This window comes from Typopeltis vanoorti, chromosome 14 (genome assembly GCF_054136105.1).
Source record: "Typopeltis vanoorti isolate ZY-2024b chromosome 14, IOZ_Tvanoo_1.0, whole genome shotgun sequence".
In the NCBI taxonomy this organism is placed as follows: Eukaryota; Metazoa; Arthropoda; class Arachnida; order Uropygi; family Thelyphonidae; genus Typopeltis; species Typopeltis vanoorti.
Window position 1 is genome coordinate 116127901 of NC_143562.1, and position 20877 is coordinate 116148777.

Sequence of the window (20877 nt, forward strand, 5' to 3'; positions counted from 1 at the left end):
TTAGTTTACTTTTTGCTGCAAGCAGTTCATGGTCAGTGTCAAAGTCTGGAGTTTTGAAAGTTCTAACATTCTGCACTGATGATTTCCAATTGCGTTTGATTAGAATGTAAGCAATACAGTTCTTTATTGTACTATCTGGTGAGGTCCATGTATATTTGCAGGAAGGTCTATGGAAAAAAAGGGTATTACAGATAAATGGATTGTTTGCTTTACAAGCCATTAGGAAAAAGAAAACTAGGATGTCCTCTTAAACGATTCAACGATGACTTCTAAGGCCGGAACAGGCCATGCTAGGCCTAAATCCTTGATATGCATGATGATGAGGCTACAGATACTTCAGCTAGTTTAGCTCATTTGCCAAGCTTTCACCCTCTGCCTGTCCCCTTCACCAATTACAGGCAGATTATAAGATAAACTTATCTTGGTGGCAGTCATTATGGAATAGAGAGATCAACAATAAGCACCATCAAATTGTGGCAGTCGATGCAGAGACTGTAGAGAGGAAAATGTTCTTGCTTTGCAGTCATTTTACATTGCCATACCTACATGTGGGTTTTGTGGTAATGGACTAACCCTCATTTACATTTTAATTTGGAATTCACCTTGAGTCCTCTACACTCAGCAGATTTTATCAAATTCATGAAATTTTTTTTTGTTTGTTTTGAAATTTTCAGCACATCGGTATTTATCCCTGTATATAGATCATGTATGTGTATATTATTTTTATTACTCGAATGTAGTTATTGTATGTAGGCTCATAACCAGGGTCTGCTTACTGTGAAGTAGAAAAAATAAAATAAAAACAGATTTTAATATTTTAATACAAAAATTTAATATTATCATTTATTAAATATGGATATGCATTAAACATATTGTAATAAATACTGCAACTTTTAATAACATTTAGCAAAAACTGCAAGTTGTTTTTGCTATGTGTGGTATAGAGCTGGCAGAAGCACTAAACAAGCTGGGTGTCGCATTATAGGGGATGCCTTTACACCACTGACTTTCTTTCTTTATTTATTTATTTTTAACATGCATTGCGCATTTGCCAGTTAGGACGTGAGGCGTGTGCTCGTGTACCAGACTTAACCTCTATTACAAAGTGGCATTGTTTGTAAATCATAGAATTGTTGATTGCTAAACACACAGTAAATGTGTAGTTAATTCACACTGAGATAAATAGATTCAAAATTTAACCTAAGGGTTTACAAATCAAAGAAAAAATTATGCATTTCTTTAAGTATTTATTTTTATTTACATTTATTTTTTGTCTAACCAAATTTTTTGTTCAATAGGTTTTTTATTTCGGAATGGAACTGAATTATGAATAACTACTCTATCTAATTTTCTACTGTTTTGAAAATTTTCACCTACGCTATTCATATCTATTACTTCATTTTGCCTTTTGATAAAAGAAATAAGCCAATAATATTTCTCCTTCGCTGTTGTATCCACCAAAGCAGATACTTCTAATTCTGGACTATTTCTTTGCAATCCACAATCATTTGTTCAGTTGTCTGTTGACATTATTCTAAGTTTTTAGAAATTCTGTGCTATATTTTCAGCATATTAAAAAATTTTTACGTGTATGCACCAAAAAAAAAATTCAGTAGTGTTAGTTTTGTTTTTTTTTTCCTTAAAAAATTCCAAATATGATGACTATTACTGCTGCTGGAAAAACTTTTGTCTTAGAAATACTAGACAATAATCTTCTCAGCTGGTGGTAAAGGCTTAGATTACTCTCAGTGTTATTGAGAAAGACCACTTCTTTAGAAATCACACCAAAGAGCCACTAGCAGTAGTGCATAATACATCAACAATGTCTTGTTTTGTTTTCAGTTATATCCTAAATACAAATGTTGAGATTTCTTTTGCAGCTTGATACAAAATAATTTCTTAATTTATAATAATCGCAATTTCACTTTTATTATTGAAAATTATACTTATAAGTTATTTGATGTAGTTATTTAAGAAAGAAGGGAAAAAAATAGGTGCATATGTGTTGCATAAGCATTCAGCTTTTTTTTTTTTTTTTTTGCAATTGATGGGGGGGAAGAGAACCCACCTATTCATCCTGCTGATGTTTGAAATAATTTATTTTCAAAATTGGCCGACCTGGTTGACTGAGTGGTTAGCGTACATCTCTTCAGCCAAAAGACTGCTGGTTCGAATCCCACCGTGGGCATGGATGTTTGTGATTGTCTGTGAAAATACTAGCAATTGTAGTGAGCAATAGATGGTGGTGGTGGTGTAGTTGATGATGATAGTTGTGGTTGGCTGTAGTAGTTTGTGGAGACAGAGAGTTGTGGAGTGGATGCCGTCCCTCAATGAGTCTTTGGACCGCTTGGTGAGACATAATAATAATAATAAAGTGTGACATAATAATAATAATAAAAACCATTCTCAAGACACTTGCTACAAATGTAAATCACTTGGAGATACTTATACATTTTAGTGTAAAATTGTAGTAAAAGTATATCTACTTTGCCACCTATCTAAACTAGTGGTAAATGTCTTTTCGAAATATATGGTGATTTCTTCTTTGTACTAAAAGAAAATGCCAGATAATGATGACGATAATAATAATAAGAAAATACTGTAGTACAATAGCCTCCCTCCCATATCCGCTGTTCAAAAAAAAACAAAAAAACCATGAAACTGTCAAACGGTGCACCGGTTGAAACATGCATACACACAGGCAGTAAACTTGTCGAAACATGCTTGTTTTGCTAGGCACGTGAACTTAAACTTGTGTTTGTTCATGTTTAGTTTTACTCAAATTATTGAAGAAAGCAGTCAAATTGTCTGTCATTGCAATTAAAAATTGCATTTAAATTCAAGCAAATAAATTGTGAAGAATTTAAAAATGCTTCAAAACCGAAGAGAAGACGTGAAGTGCTCAGTATTAGTGAAAAATTAAAGATTATCAATATGATTGAAGCAGAAAAAAAGTCAATTGCAACTGTTGCCAAGATCTATAATAAAAACAAATCTTTGATATGTGAAGTGTTGAAGAACAAAGAAAGAATTCGTGCCAGTCTTTCCATTGCTCCCAAAATCTGCAAAAGTTACGGGTACAGTACATGTTAAGGCATTACTCAAGGTAGAAAAAGCCTTGAATTTGTGGGTGAAAGACATGGCAAGAAAAAGGATTCCTATTGACAGTAACACATTACGACAAAAAGCATTGATCCTATATGAAGACATGTGGCTGCAAGCAAGGGCTGCAGCTACATGTCTTCATATAGGATGGTTGCATAGATTCAAAACTACAGCAAGCAAGGGCTGGTTGCATAGATTCAAAACTAGGTTTAATCTAAAAAACATAAAAATTACTGGAGAATCTGCATTGGCTGATGAGAAAGCTGCTGCATTGTTCCCAGCAGAATTAAAAAAAACTTATTTCAGAGAAAGGTTATCATCCTAAGCAAATTTTTAATTATCATGAAACTGGCTTCTTTTGGAAGAAAATGCCCCAACGGACCTACATCCATAAAACTGTGAAACAAGCACCATGCTTTAAAGCATTTAAGGACAGATTGATGCTGGTACTTTGTGGCAACAGCTGATCATATTATTAAACCTGGCCTTCTTTACTGAGCGCAGAATCCACGTGCCCTTAAAAACAAAAACAAAAGTTGTTTGCCTGTTTTTTGGCAATCAAATCCAAAAGCGTGGGTCACGGCCGTGTTATTTACAGAATGGTTCCATTGATGGTCTATTTCGGAGGTGAAAAATACTTGGAGAGGGAAGGATTACCATTTAAAGTTTTATTGATAATAGACAACCCTCCAAGCCACCCTGAGTCACTAGTCACTGAAGATGAAAATGTTCACGTGGTTTTCTTCCCATCTAATATGACCTCATTGTTTCAGCCACTTGATCAAGGTGTCATCAGATGCTTCAAAGCCTCATATGCTTGGCAGCTTTTCGATGATTCATGCAATGGTTGAGGATTCTGCTGATGTTGGAGTCATGGAATGCTGGAAATCATTCACAATTTCAGATGCAATTGTATTCATCAAGGGATCAGTGGACGAATTGAAACCAGAATCAGTAACTGCATGCTGGAAGAATTTGTGGAGTGATGCCGTTCATAATTCCCAAGACGCCCATGATATTAACTCGCAGACAACAACGATAATTAACACAGAATGGAAAATAGGTCCAGAGGGATTTGACGATATGATGGAAGAAGAATTGAATGATTATATAGATGGACTCATTTGTCAAATCTTCTACAGAAGATTAGGATGAAAGTGAAGAACCACCAGCGTGGACACTCAAAAATTTTGCCACGATATTTCAAACGGCTCAAACATTAAAGGAACAGATAATGGATTATGATTCTATGATGGAGCGCGGCATAAAAATTACTTGCACAATAACAGAAACTTTGGAACCCTTGCAGAACCTGTTTACTGAACGGAAGAGACAAAAATGGCAGCTTCCAATAACAATTTTTTTAAAATAAAGTCGACAAAGCTTCTACCATCGATGATCCTCAGCCGTCCACATCATTTGCTCAGCAAGCAGCCGACTGCCAAAGATTCGGAAGATGAATAAATATGGAGCCGAACACAACAAGGTGTTCTGATCTCAGTTGATTTCTCCTAATAAGAATAAAAATGTTAAGATTTTATTAGCAATTACATTTCCGTTAGCATATTTTTTCATTTCATTCTACATAATTATTATGTAGATAAAAATCTGCTACAGTCAGTCATTCTCATTATTTCCTTCGTTCAGTTAGCAAAATTAGCAAGAAAATAAAATGGATTTACTTGGCTGAAAGACATATTTTTTAAAAATATGGCTGAGAGATTAAAATAAAACACTGTTTTTATTCAGCATGACCAGTTTCGTCTTTAACACGCTCGCTGCCAACTACGAGTATACTCGTAGTTGGTATATGAGCTACACAAGCCAGCTACGAGTATACTCGTATGATGCTTACCGCAGGCAACGAGATTACCTTACTGACTTTGAAGAAGTGAAATTGCTCGGCGTATGCGAAGAGACTATGCTGAAGTAGCGTGGCAGTGAACGTGTTAAGAAGACTTCTTCAGGTGCACACAAAAAAAAAAGAGAGTATAAAGTCTTTTGGAAGTCTCTGACGTTTCTGTAAGTCACCTCATCATAAAGACTAGAGATGTGGCATAATGGATTTACTCGGCTGAATATATTCATTTTGGAAGATGTGTTACAGAAAATATTGTGGAAATTATTTTTGCGGTAATTTCCAGTCTCGTGTTAAACAATATTCTGAAAAATATTCTGAAATTTAAATATTCTGAAAAAAAATTGGAGCAAAATTTATTGCAATAAATAAGGTTTGAACATTACTTTTTATTTTATCTTGTGCTGCTATGATGCATGGAAATATGCATGTCACATTGTTATGCTTACAGATTTAGATATAGTTCTGCTGTTTAAGAACAACTCTTTCTGCTTTTATGAACAAGACATGTTAAATTGCATTACATTCGTATTTGAAGGCTAATTTTAAAATATTGCAAAATTATATTCACTAGTATTTCAAACGAACTCACAGTTGAAAAACAAAACAAATTGTTATTATTATTGTTAATTGTAATGCGCTCATTTCAATAATAAAAATGCTGTTTCTTTACTGTTGTAAAATAACCTTTTATCAGTGGAAGCAATATAAATAAGTATATATGTGATGAATTTATATATAGTATTCGTACATATAGCAATTCATAGAGTAGCCATAGCATTCAACACTAAATACGAGGCTAATCTTCTTGAATGGCAGGCGGTCTCAAGTAGAGTCATGTGGGCAAATATCAGAATGGGGAACTGGACAATGAGACTTATTTGTGCCTATGGTCCTACAGAAGGTTCTGCTAAGGTAGAAGTGGAGGAATTTTTTTGAGTCTTTAGAGAAAGCAACTGACACAATGAAAAAGGAAAACTTGGTCCTTGTTGGGAATCTAAATAGCAGAGTAGGAAATGATTGTCAGACATCCAAAAATATTTTGGGAAAATTTGGAGAAAAGAACAAAGCTAATAATAATGGCAAATACCTGTTGGATTTCTGCTCAGGACATGAACTGGTTCTTACTAACACCATGTTCCAACATAAAAATGTGCACAAATTCACATGGAGAGAAGAGACAAGGAATAAGATAAGTCTCATTGACTATGTTATTATTGATAGTGATGTTTTCTCCCTGGTGCAGAACACCAGAGTGTACAGAGGATTTGAAATTGGAAGTGATCACTAAAAAATTGAATTTCATATTGAAAAGAATGACATGTAAGAAAGTTTTAAAGCGAATAAAAGTTGAGCAGCTCTCAGATGTGAACTGTAGACTAAAATACATAAAGATTATTGCAGAAAAAATGAAAGCGTTTCAGAACAGGAACGAAAAAAACAGGAACAAGGCTTGCCACTGAATCTCCAAGATTCAGTGGCAAGCCTTGAAGAAAACCCTGATTGATTCAGCCAGAGGCATGTGGTGATTGTCTGCAAGGATAGGAAAATCAGAACTCCATGGTGGATACAGGAAATTAAAGAAGCCGTATAAGAAAAGAAGAATGCATATCAAAAGTTCCTGGCAAATAAATCAGCTTTTGCTCTTAGAGAATACAGAGACAAATATAAGAAAGCTAAACACTTTGTAAAACTAGCTAAACAAAAGTCATCGGAGGACTTTGGCAAGAACATAGAAAATAAATATCAAAAAGGTGGCAAAATATTATGGAGGTTGTTGAAGAAGCTTTGAAATGGAGGAAAGATTGCTCTAAAAGGAGTTAGAGATGATAAAGGTGACATGAAAACCGGAGAAAAAGATATCCTTGCAGTATGGAGTAATTACTTTGAAAAATTGCTAAATGAAACAAGCAGTGATAGTACAGTGGTAAAAAACACTCGACAGGCATTCAGTCAGGAATACATATCCATACTTGAAGTAGAAAAAGCCATCAAAGGCTTGAAATGTGGAAAGGCAGCAGGAGTAGATGATATTCGACCAGAAATGCTGAAGTATGGTGGTATAAAAGTCTTACAGTGACTGCACTGCATAGTTCAGAAGGCGTGGACAGAGGGGCAAATTCCTGATGATTGGAGTAGAGCTCTAATAGTACCCATATATAAAAAGGGAAATAAAACTGAATGTAAGAATTACAGAGGTATTTCTCTACTGAGTGTTCCTGGTAAGATGTATGCCAGTATATATTATTATTATTATTGTTCCGGGAAACTCCAAGGAGTCGACAGACTCATCGAGGGAGGCCCTAACATCATGTCAAGAACAACTATTCAACATTCACACAGTATCTGTCATACCTTGACTTGAACTCATTCACGGTCGTAGCACCCACAACAGACTCTGGAAGCTTATTCCACTCATTTACCACTCTCCAAGTAAAGAACCTAGCTCTAACACCCTTGTCAACCACGCTCTTGCCCAGCTTCCATGCATGGCTCCTAGTCCTCCCACCACCAGTCATATTTTCAAAAATATCTTCTGGATCAATCTTATAAAAACCCTATAGTAATTTGAATGTCTCAATCATATCACCCCTCCTTCGCCTATCGTCCAATTTCTGCAAACCACAAATCTTCAACCTATTCTCATAAGGTTCATTCCACAGACCTGCTATCATCTTGGTCACTAGTCTCTGGACCCTCTCCACTTCCTCCCCATCACGAAGAAACCGTGGTGCCCATAACTGGGCACAGAAGTCCAGATGGGGTCTTATCAAGGCTCGATACAGAGGAACAACAACTTGTTCGTCTCTGCATGTTAAAGTATTTTTCAGAAGCCAAGTGATTTGGTGAGCTGTTTTAGTTACTTTTACAATATGCCCCCTAAACTTCAACCCCCTATCCACCAACACTCCCAAATCCCTGGCCTCATCAATCTCCTGGAGTATGGTTCCACCAATGCGATATACTGCTGCTATTCTTTTCACCCCAAAGTGCATAACCTTACACTTTGCCACATTAAATTGACATCCATTTTTCCTAGCCCAGTCCTCCAAACTATCCAAATCATCCTGTAAAATTTTGACATCCTGTGCACTCACAATTGCTCTACCCAACTTTGCATCATCAGCAAACAAGTGAACACTTCCTCTCAGATCCTTTCCAGTATCATTGATGAACAAATTGAAAAGCAGTGGTCCAAGAACAGAGCCCTGTGGCACTCCACTAGTCACAAGACGTCTTTTAGACTCCACTCCTGAATAAACCACTCTTTGATATCTCTCCTTCAACCACCCTCCTATCCATCTCACCAACCCTATATCTATACCCATCTGCTCCAGTTTACTGATTAGGGTTCCATGTGGTATCCTATCAAAGGCCTTGGCAAGGTCCAGTAGTATCACTGTAAACCCATTACCCCTACCCAGTTCAGCCGTCACTGTATTATAAAACGTGAGCAAGTTACTGAGGCATGATCTACCCTTCACAAAACCATGTTGTCCCCCATACAATATCCCATTTTCATCTATCCAATCCTGTATTCTTTTCTTGACTAGTTTCTCTAAGACCTTGACAATGATTCCTGATATGCTAATCGGTCGGTAATTTACAACAGCAGTCTTGGAACCACCTTTATGCAGTGGAACTATTTTCCCCTCTTTCCACCCGCTCGGGACTAACCCAGACCCGAGACTCAAATTAAACAAAATGGTCAAGGGTACTGATAATTCTTTAGCTGCTTCTCGTACAACACGAGCTGGTATACCATCCAATCCCACAGATGTATTGACATTGAGGTTATGCAATAGACTACTCACCTCCACTTCATTCACCACAATTCCCGTATAATCTACTGGTACATTCGTTTCTGCAATGTCACCACCTGGATGATATATGCTTGCAAAGTGCTCACTCAGTAACTCAACTATCTCAACTGATTCAGTTACCTCCCTACCATCGGCATTCTTTAAAATCAATCTGCCATGTACATTTTTCCTTTTACTTGCTACATATCTAAAAAACTGTTTAGGATTCTCTTTAGCCTGCATGGCCAATGTTCTTTCGTAATCCTTTTTTGCCTTTCTTACCACACTCGTCACCCTTCTGGCCTGCGCTTTATACCGCTCATGTGCCTGCCGGTCACCCTTCTCCCTAAATTCCCTCCATAGTTGTTTCTTTTTTTGCAGCTCAAGCTTAATGGTGTTATTCATCCATTTAACCCCTACTTGATTTATTATTCGGACTCTAGGTATACAGTCAGCCATTGCTTCATGCAAGCACTTCTTAACTACCTCCCATGCACTATCAACTTCTAGTCCTTGTAGTTGTACATGCCATGGCACTGAGCCAATCAAACTCCTAAGCTTGTCATATTTTCCAGCCCGATAATTCCACATGTACCCTGTCTTAATTGAAAATTCTACACCTTTAGCCACCTACCAAGTTATGACCCTATGATCACTCTCACCGATTGGTGGCAATGTGGTCATATTTGTTACAGCCAAATCCTCAGATGTAATTACTAGGTCAAGCACTCTCTGACCAATAGTATTTTCCATTACATGCTGTCGCAGATAGTTATCCCTTAATAACCGCATAAAATCCAGTTCCTTCCTTCCGTGTGTCCTCTCCTCACTCCATTCAATGCGACCATAGTTGAAATCTCCCATAATAATCACCCTCCTTCCACCCATTTCTTCTATTTGCTTGTGCATACTGTCACCACCATCTTTTCCATCACCTGGTCTATAGCAGCACCCAATTGTATATTTAGTTCTGCTAGCCACAATCTCACACCAAATGGCCTCAAATGTGCTCTTTTCTCTATCCTGCAATTCAACTTCTATTCTCCTTAGCTGGAGCTCATCAGCTATCATCAACAATACTCCTTCCCCATTTTATTCTCTCTGTCATTCCTGAACACACTATACCCATCACATTCAATCCCACTAGTTATATCATCTACAGTCAGCCATGTTTCACTAATACCTATAACCTGTGGTTTGGTAGTGCCAACCATGGCCAAAAACTCTTCCTTCTTGTTCCTAATACTCCTAGTATTAGTGTACATGAATTTAAGACCCCCATTAGCCCCAACCCTAACTTGATGCCTTATATTAACTATCCCACTCAGATTTGTTGTCCTTATTTGCTCTGGCATATTATATTCATTCTTACATTCAACTGCCTCCATAAGGACTGTATATCTACTCCCCCCCTTAACAAATCTAGTTTCCCTGAATTTGCACATCCACTACATTCAGCAACGCTTTCTCAAGTCTTCTTACACCGTAACCATTCAAATGCAAGCCATCCATCTTATATAGATCCTTTCGCCCATCAAACTCACTCCACACATCCACAAATTCCACTCCACTCGTCATACATAACCCACGCATAAAGTCATTCGCAATTATGGCCCTCCTTTTAAACATTTCACTGTCATACCGTGGCAAAAGACTAATCATTCTAACTCTCTCACTCTTTTCTTTTGCTACCTCAAACAATTCATTCAGGTCTTCTATCATTTCCATTTTATCTCCTTTCAAATCATTCGTACCTGCCACAACAATCATTTCTTTCACCCTTTCCTTTTGCTCTCTAATAGACTCAGTTACGTCCTTTATGGTCGCACCAGGTTGGTACGATTTTGTCAAATCCTCTACTAACACACCTCGTACTAACGAGTCTCCATACAGCATTCTATCCTTCATTTTGTTCATGTTCACATTCATACGTCTATTTTTCCTGTCATACCTTTTATTATTGGTTGGTTCATTCAGTCGACTTTTGTTCATGCACTCTAGCTGCTGTTTTTCTCTTTCTATCGCGCTATTCAACAACGCGATCTCACTCAATGCATCTATCTCATCTTTTTTATTCTCTGAGAAACCATTTATACTATCATTCACACTTTCTACATTCACACTCTCACAATTTTCATGTACAACCTTGCCATTTCTTGTCATATCCATATTTCCTTCATTCTGAAGGTTGACAAAAATATCACACTCACGATCCAAAATACACTTCAATTCCTCATTCTCCCTACATTTTCTACACACATTCAATCCTTTATTATCATCTAACCACACTCCGACCGCACTCCGCAAAGTGTACATTTCACAGCTAGTACACTGACTCATTTCTTTTATACTACTGTTCTTTGATAAGGATGGCAAACCTTCATTACTGGCCGCCATTTTCCTTCGCACAGGTGCCATACTTATTTGCAACGTGGTTTGTCAAATTATACGTTATAACACACCAAAAACAGACGCACTAAAATACGCAAGGCAAACAAAACAAAACTACACAATATTAAGTAATTTGTATCGATAACTGAAAATGATACTTATCTTATCTGGAGCTTGCACGAACACTACACATTACGAATTCATCTAGCGGCGACTTCCTGACATAGATTATATTATAAAACGCTTTAGTACACTAACCACGCTAATAAAGCTCCAATAATATACCAAAATTACACACTTAAGTCCATTACATTGAATCCAAAACATCAATAAATCAACAAAAATCGCAAATCTCTCATGAGCTCTCCGATAGCACGTCCGTTCACCAGCTAGCCTCGACACCATTATATACTTGAGAAACGGTTGAGAAGAATTGTGGAAGAAAAGCTTGGTGAAGAACAAGCTGGATTCACGCCAAATAGAGGCTGTCAGGATCAGATCTTCACTTTATGACAAATAGTGGAGAAATCATGGGAATATAACAAAAATCTGTATTTAAATTTAGTCGATCTGGAAAAGATATGTGACAAGGTGCCAAGAGAGAAGCTATTCAATATGCTACAGTTATATGGTGTCAATGGGGCATTATATCAAACAATACTTAGTCTGCATTCTACTCTCCCCCCTCCCTTCGCACTGCCACAGCCACTCATAGTAACTGAATTATAAATATCTACTTTCTTCTAATTTCATACTTTTTACAGTATGTACACTTCACATTTGATATCTTATTTTTCAAATAATTTCAAATAATTATCTTGAATTAAGTTCATATTATTATTTATAATGCAAAGTTGCGAAACGCATCCCTCAGGCAATCTAAGTATTCAACGGAATTTGATTTTGAACAAAAATAAAAATATCATAATCTGAAGTCTGTTATTTTTTATTTTATTTTATATTTCAAATAATTATCTTGAATTAAGTTCTTTGAGAACTTAATTAGCTGTATACATCATTCGAAAATGTATTGTCGATTAGTCGAATAAATGATTAGAAAAAATTGGCAAATAAACTATAATTTGTACAATAAAAGAGAAGACAAAAATAAAAATAATTTCTATATTTTAGTGTATCCAATATAACTAAAAGTCCAGTTACTCAACTTAGAACAAGGAACTGAGAAGCAGCTATTATACTTAACGAGATAACCTGGTTAAGTGTTCTCTTCAGTATGAAGGATTATCGCACCTTCTAATGGACATGATGGCCAAATTGCCCTTCTTATCCATGTTCTTTCAACGGATAGCATTCATTTTATCCTGATTTTTCTGGAGGTATATAGACATCCTGACCCATTGGAGGTTAATATATGCATTTTTCAAAGTATACAATTTTACATAAAAATATGTGTTTTGATTTTTTTTTTTAACCTTAAAATTTTAAGTACATTTAAAAAATAAAAAGTAAGGAGTACTCAACTTAAAATTGCACCAAGGTGCCAGAACCCCTAGAGCTGGCACTGCTCATAACACCTGGTTGGTTTTATCTGTTTCTTGCAAACTCTTTTACATTTGTTTGTTTCTCTGTACACTTTTTATACACTCTTTTCTAAACCTGTTTTATGTTCCATTATTTATTAAGTAATTACCTTGTGAACTGCAATGATCTGTATTGGCACAGTATGACCTTAGTTGTCTGTCTTTTGCTACTAAATTTACTCTTAGCCAAACTAGAATGACATTATGTAGTTGAGATTTTCTTTTATATATATATTTTTTTTATATATTTTATTTTTATTTTTCTAAATGTAAAGTACAATCTTTTTTGTAGGTTCCAAGTGATCAAACGCTGATGCGATTCTTGCAGTCCAATGATTACTGCCTTGAAAAAGCCCGGGAAATGTTATGCCACTCTTTAATATGGAGGAAAAAATATCAAGTTGACCGTATTTTAAGTACTTATGATCCTCCAGATGTTGTAAAACAGTTTTTTCCAGGAGGGTGGCATTATTTTGACAAAGGTAATTTTAGATTATTTTCTTTTCAGTTTTTTAAACAATTCGCAGGCATTGAGTAATAGTAGTTGACTTATTTTATAACATTTTTTTTTTTTTATTCATGAATTTCATTTTGTCTAGAAATTGCAAATAGATCTAAATCATGAAAATATCTGAACACTGATTTCACACTTAGAGCATAGTTTCATTGCTGATAACTGTTCTGGCCCAATGGATATGGATTGCACCATTGGTGGATTCAGCATTTCTTTGAAGAGTTGGACAAACTCTCCTTACCTCTGGATTAACACAAAGATCAATGTTTAGAGCATTGTTTATGAACCTCATGCATAAACACTCTGTGCTCCAATTGTGAGCACAGAGTGTTTATGAGCACACAGCACCTAAACACTCTGTGCTCACAATTGGATAAAGAATCAAACAAGAATATAATTTACCATTTATTTTTTTAGTAAAAAAACTTGCTATAAAACATTGGAATCGAAAAATATTTCAGTACTGTCACTCTGAACCAAACATGTTGCTACATTGTATGTTGATGCAGTGTTCATTTAGTCCATCTCCTGATTAATAAGTAATGTTTCTCACCTCAACAACTAACTCAGTATTCACTTTACAATCAAAAGAAATTAATAAGTAAACTAATAATTCTAATAATAATTCTGTTAGTAACATATCATTCAAGTGATTCCCTGTCATTCTTAATGTACAGAAAGTAGGTGTATGCACCTACACATATACTCATGTACATCTTTCTTCCCCCTACTGCTGGGTATGGCATAATATAGACTTCAGCTCACAGAGCAGAACCATTCATTCTGACATCACTGCACCTTCCTAACAGAAACTCAACACCTTCGTAGTTGTCATAAAAATGAGATTTGCCATAAGATTGCAGATGCAGATAGATACATATTGAGATATGTTTTTATTGTTATTTTCAGAGGTGCCCAAGGAACAGAATTATCTTGGTTTTCTTGTGCACCTCTGAAATGTCGAACATTATCTCTGTCGTATGATTTTATCCATTATTTCCAAAAAAAAAAAAAAAAAAAAAAAAAGTCATATGCTAACATGCCATGTGTAGTCAGGTCATATTGTCTGACCAGCAGACTACATTTATTACATGCTTTGGCATATGCAGTGGGCTCTTGTCTGGGTGCAGATTGTCTTTGCATGATTATCAGGTTATATCCCTTTTAAAATGTTAATATTAAAAGTTCTATATTAAAAAGAAAAAAAAAAAACATTTCTAGAAGCTACCGGATTTCAGAATACCGTATTTCAAGTTTACTAAGTGTGTATTTTCAGAATGCCTTTTGATTATTTAAAAAAAGAAAGAAAGTGGTTGCTGTTTTAAGGATACTTGTGACATAAGACTGAATGATAAATGCACATAAACACAAGAAAGATATTTAATTAACCAAATATTTCGGTCTGGAAATAGCAGACTATCCTCAGTGGTATTACAGGAACAGTTATAAAAAATACAAGCTAGAATATTAACAATAGATCGTTAAAAATAGAACACGCCACGTGATGTTATAGCACTAAGTATGAAACGGAATATTTTGAAGTAGAGACATGATTGGAAAAAATAAATAAATAAAAAAATAATGAGTAATCTTGATTAGACTTTCCCAGATTTTTGATATAGATATACAGTCATTACGATTCAGGTTGGGATGATGGAGCAAGGCCTCCATACTTTCCTTGAACAAATGTTCAAACCTATAATGGGATCTATGTAAAAGGGGAGTCCTGGACCATAGGATGTTGTGGTCAGTTTCAATCCCATGCTGAGCCAATCCAGACTTTTCAGTTTGTTGTGAAGAATGGAGGATTAATGTTCTTGGATTCTTTTTTCAAGAGAATGTTCATTCTGTCCAAAATAGGAGAGATCACAGTTGCATGGAGTTTGATAAACTGCAGGAAGAGATAAAGCAGGATGCACGTTTGTCTTTAGGAGAAGGAAAATGAGAAGACAATTTGTTAACACGTTCGCTGCCACGCTACTTTGGCATGGTCTGTTCCCCTACGCCGAGCTGTTTTACTTCTTCAAGGTCAGTACGATAATCTCGTTACCGGAGGTAAACGACCTACGAGTATACTCGTAGTTGGCTTGTACAGAGCATATACGGTCTATGAGAATACACAGTTTTGAAGCTAGCCCCACAAGCCAAGCATTTTCATTTCTTCAAGGTCACTACAATAATCTCGTTCCCGGCGGTAAGTGTCCTACGAGTATACTCGTAGCTGGCTTGTGAAGCAGGATTACCCACTACGAGTATACTCGTAGTTGGCAGCGAATGTGTTAATAGGTGAATTCTAGGTGAATATGTAGCTGTTAAATCATATTTCTTTAAAATTCTTGTGATAGGTTCTGAAATACCGGAGATATAAGGAATTGGTACTAGATGTATTGAAATTTTGTTGTTTTGTGGAGGATTATAAGAATTGAGATGTTGAGTACTTTTTTCAGAAAAGCCATTGAGTTTCATGTGTTGTTGGCTAGTAGAAAGTTCTTTCTGTAGATAATCAAAAGTAGAACAATTAGTTTTTGCGCTTCTGATGAGGCATTTTATAATTCCTGTTTTTTGACATGGATGATGGGCTGATTCTTTAAGAATATAACAACCTGTGAACATTGGTTTTCCTGTATACTGTAAATGTAAGAGTATTTGAAGGTGACCGGATGAGGAGAACATCTAAAAAAGATAACTGGTTGTTTTCTTCTATTTCCATAGTAAACTTTATACGATGATGTAAGGAATTGATACTGTTTAAAAAAGAAGGTAAACAGTTTTTGCTATGGCCAAATAGTAAAGATATCATCTATATATCTTACCCAAAAGGATGGTTGAGGGAAAATAGATGAGAAGAGGACTTTTTCTAAATGTTCTAAATAAAAGTTGGCTAAAGCAGGAGAAAGAGGACTTCCCATGGCCATTCCTTCTACTTGGCTGTAAAATTTATTTTGACATATGAAATATCCAGAATGTAATTTGAAATCGAATAGTTTTATAATGTCTTCAGGAAAGATATCAGCAAGTAATTTTAAAGTTTCCTTGAGAGGTACATTGGTATATAAAGATTCTATATCAAAGCTAACCATAAGATCTGTAGGTTGTAATGAGACATTTTTTAATTTTTCTAAGAAATGTGAGGAGTTCTTTAAAAAAGAATTAGAGTTGCCTATGTAAGATTTCAATAATTTAGCTAAATATTTGGTATACGGTAAGTAGGAGTGAATGATATAATCACGTAATCACAAGAAAGATATTTATTTAACCAAATATTTCGGTCTGGAAATAGCAGACCATCGTCGGTGGTATTACAAGAACAGTTTAAAAAATATACAAGCTAGAATACTAACAATAGATCGTTGAAATTAGAACATGCCGCGTGATGTTATATCACTAAGTATGAAACGAAATATTTTGAAGTAGAAACATGATTGAATTTGCTATTAAAAAAAAAAAAAAAAAAAAAAAAAAAATTAATGGGTAATCTTGATTAGGCTTTCCCAGATTTTTGATATAGATATGCAGTCATTACGATTCAGGTTGGGATGATGGAGCAAGGCCTCCACGCTTTCCTTGAACAAACGTTCGAACCTATAACGGGATCTATGTAAGAGGCGCGTTTTGGACCAAAGGATGCTGTGGTCAGTTTCAATCCCGTGTTGAGCCAAACCAGACTTTTCAGGTTTATTGTGAAGAATGGATGATTGATGTTCTTGGATTCTTTTTTCAAGAGAACGTCCAGTCTGTCCAAAGTAAGAGAGATCACAGTTGCAAGGAATTTGATAAACTCCAGGAAGAGATAAAGTTGAGCGTTTGTCTTTAGGAGAAGGAAATTGAGAAGACAATTTGTTAATAGGAGAATACGTAGCTGTTAAATCATATTTCTTCAAAATTCTTGCGATAGGTTCTGAAATACCGGAGATATAAGGAATAGGTACTCGACGTATTGAATCTTTGTTGTTTTGTGGAGGATTATAAGATGTAAGAAGACGTTGAATACTTTTTTCAGAAAAGCCATTGAGTTTCATGTGTTGCTGGATAGTAGAAAGTTCTTTCTGTAGATAATCAAAAGTAGAACAATTAGTTTTGGCTCTTTTGATGAGACATTTTATAATTCCTGTTTTATGACATGGATGATGGGCTGATTCTTTCAGAATATAACGACCTGTGAATGTTGGTTTCCTGTATACTGTAGTTGTAAGAATATTTGAAGATGATCGGATGAGGAGAACGTCTAAAAAAGATAACTGGTTGTTTTCTTCTAATTCCATAGTAAACTTTATGCGATGATGTAAGGAATTAATACTGTTTAAAAAGGAAGATAAAGTGTTTTTACTGTGAGGCCAAATAGCAAATATGTCATCTATATATCTTACCCAAAAAGATGGTAGAGGGAAACTAGATGTGAAGAGGACTTTTTCTAAATGTTCCAAATAAAAGTTGGCTAAAGCTGGAGAAAGAGGACTTCCCATGGCTGTTCCTTCTACTTGGCTATAAAATTTGTTTTGACATATGAAATAACCAGAATGTATAACGAAATCGAATAGTTTTATAATATCTTGAGGAAAGATGTCAGCAAGTAGTTTTAAAGTTTCCTTAAGAGGTACATTGGTGTATAAAGATTCTATATCAAAACTAACCATAAGATCTGTAGGTTGTAATGAGACATCTTTTAATTTTTCTAAGAAATCTGAGGAGTTTTTTAAAAAAGAACTCGAGTTGCCAATGTAAGATTTCAGTAATTTAGCTAGATATTTGGCTATACGGTAAGTAGGAGAATCAATGCAATCTACTATTGGACGAAGAGGATAGTCAATCTTATGGATTTTTGGAAGGCCATAAAATCTAGGAGGTCTTGCAAAATGAGTTTTAAGTCTTTCAATTGTGTCTTTATCCAAACTGATGACTTCATCAAGGAGAGAATTTAATTTCTTTAGTTGTCTGTTGGTTGGATTATAATCAATTTCTTGATATGTGGAGCGATCTCGAAGCAAAAGAGAAAGTTTTCTTCTGTAATTTACTGAGTCCATAACTACTGTTGCTTTTCCCTTGTCAGCTTTAGTGATAATGAGGTGATTATTTTTTTTCTCAAGGACTGTAAAGATTTCATTTCAGAAGGAGATATGTTAGAAGGAGGAAGTTTAGCCTTAAGTAGAGAAGAAGCGACTTCTAGGCGAAGAGCATTAGCTTTATCGCTGGTTAGATGATTAAGATTCCTTTCAATGTTAACTAGGAAATCTAGATATGGTATTTTATTTGGAACAATAGAAAAATCATGTCCTTTTGAAAGGATGAGGGTTTCGCTTTTAGTCAAAGGACGTCCGGATATATTTACAATCCAATTATCTGGAGTTATGAATGGCTTGGATTGTTTAGACGAAAGAGCCTCATATTTACGGTTAAGATGTTGACTTAGTTTATTATAAGCACGTTGAGTAGAACGTTTAGCTACATTTAGAACTATGTGAGAAAGATGTGGATCCAAATTTGTGGATATATAGGTGCGTAAATCAGAAGTCTGATGACTGTGAATAGCAAGATCACGTTTAGCAGCTTTAAGTTGATTACGGATTAGAGATAAACTTGTGTTCCGGTAAATATTATGAGCTCCAGGAGATTTTATTGTTTCTTTAATCTTAGCGAAATTGGGAATAATCTTGTTGTCGCGGCACTTTTTTAAGAAATTAATCTTTGCTCGTAACCTACCTTCCAAAACGCGCCTCTTACATAGATCCCGTTATAGGTTCGAACGTTTGTTCAAGGAAAGCGTGGAGGCCTTGCTCCATCATCCCAACCTGAATCGTAATGACTGCATATCTATATCAAAAATCTGGGAAAGCCTAATCAAGATTACCCATTAATTTTTTTTTTTTTTTTTTTTTTTTTTTTTTTTTTTTTTTTTTTAATAGCAAATTCAATCATGTTTCTACTTCAAAATATTTCGTTTCATACTTAGTGATATAACATCACGCGGCATGTTCTAATTTCAACGATCTATTGTTAGTATTCTAGCTTGTATATTTTTTAAACTGTTCTTGTAATACCACCGACGATGGTCTGCTATTTCCAGACCGAAATATTTGGTTAAATAAATATCTTTCTTGTGATTACGTGATTATATCATTCAGTCTTATGTCGCAAGTATCCTTAAAACAACAGGTAAGTAGGAGAATCAATACAATCTACTGTTGGACGAAGAGGATAGTCAATCTTATGAATCTTTGGAAGACTATAAAATCTAGGAGGTCTTGCAAAATGAGTTTTAAGTCTTTCAATTGTGTCTTTACCTAAACTGATGACTTCATCTAAGAGAGAATTTAATTTCTTTAGTTGTCTGTTGGTTGGATTATAATCAGTTTCTTGATATGTGGAGCGATCTTGAAGCAAAAGAGAAAGTTTTCTTCTGTAATTTGCTGAGTCCATAACTACTGTTGCTTTTCCCTTGTCAGCTTTGGTGATAATGAGGTGATTATTTTTTCTCAAGGACTGTAAAGATTTCATTTCAGAAGGAGATATGTTGGAAGGAGGAAGTTTGTCCTTAAGTAGAGAAGAAGCGACTTCTAGGCGAAGAGCATTAGCTTTATCACTAGTTAGATGACTGAGATTCCGTTCAATGTTAACTAGGAAATCTAGATATAGTATCTTATTAGGAACAATAGAAAAATCATGTCCTTTTGATAGGATGAGGATTTCGATTTCAGTTAAAGGACGTTCGGATATATTGACAATCCAATTATCTGTAGTTATGAAGGTCTTGGATTGTGTAGATGAAAGAGCTTCATATTTACGGTTTAGATGTTGACTTAGTTTATTATAAGCACATTGAGAAGAACGTTTAGCCACATTTAGAACTATGTGAGAAAGATGTGGATCCAAATTTGTGGAAATATAGGTGTGAAGATCAGAAATAAGATGACTGTGAATAGCTAGGTCACGTTTAGCAGTTTTAAGTTGGTTACGGATTAGAAATAAACTGGTGTTCTGGCAAATATTATGAGCTCCAGTAGATTTTATTGTTTCTTTAATTTTAGCGAAATTGGGAATAATCTTGTTGTCGTGGCATTTTTTTAAGAAATTGATCTTTGCTCTTAACCTACCTTGTATAACTGAAAGTTTTCCTAATTTACCGGTTATTTTGGTAGCATTTTCCCCACGAAGGATAAGAATTTGCTGTTTTAAGGATACTTGTGACATAAGAAGACTGAATGATAAATGCACGTAAACACAAGAAAGATATTTAATTAACCAAATATTTTGGTCTGGAAATAGCAAACCATCCTGAGTGTGGTATTACAGGAACAGTTATAAAAATTACAAGCTAGAATATTAAAAATAGATCGTTTAAAATAGAACATGCTGCATGATGTTATATCACTAAGTATGAAACGGAATATTTTGAAGTAGAGACATGATTGAAAAAAAAAAAAAATTAATGAGTAATCTTGATTAGACTTTCCCAGATTTTTGATATAGATATACAGTCATTACGATTCAGGTTGGGACGATGCAGTAAGGCCTCCACGCTTTCCTTGAACAAATGTCGAAACCTATAACGGGATCTATGTAAGAGGCGAGTCCTGGACCAAAGGATGTTGTGGTCAGTTTAACAAATCATCTTCTCATTTTCATTCTCCTAAAGACAAACGCTCAACTTTATCTCTTCCTGGAGTTTAT

General features: G+C 35.3%; 1 protein-coding gene across 4 annotated transcripts in view; it reads left to right on the forward strand.

Annotated features, from left to right (window-relative positions):
• Window positions 1–20877, forward strand: part of retm (real-time) — a 469145-nt gene that overhangs the window by 217439 nt on the left and 230829 nt on the right. For all 4 annotated transcript variants that reach the window (XM_090404393.1, XM_090404395.1, XM_090404396.1 and 1 more), the window contains one exon: window positions 12991–13180. In XM_090404393.1, coding sequence (XP_090260519.1) covers window positions 12991–13180 — 190 coding nt within the window. The remainder of the gene's footprint in view (window positions 1–12990; window positions 13181–20877) is intronic.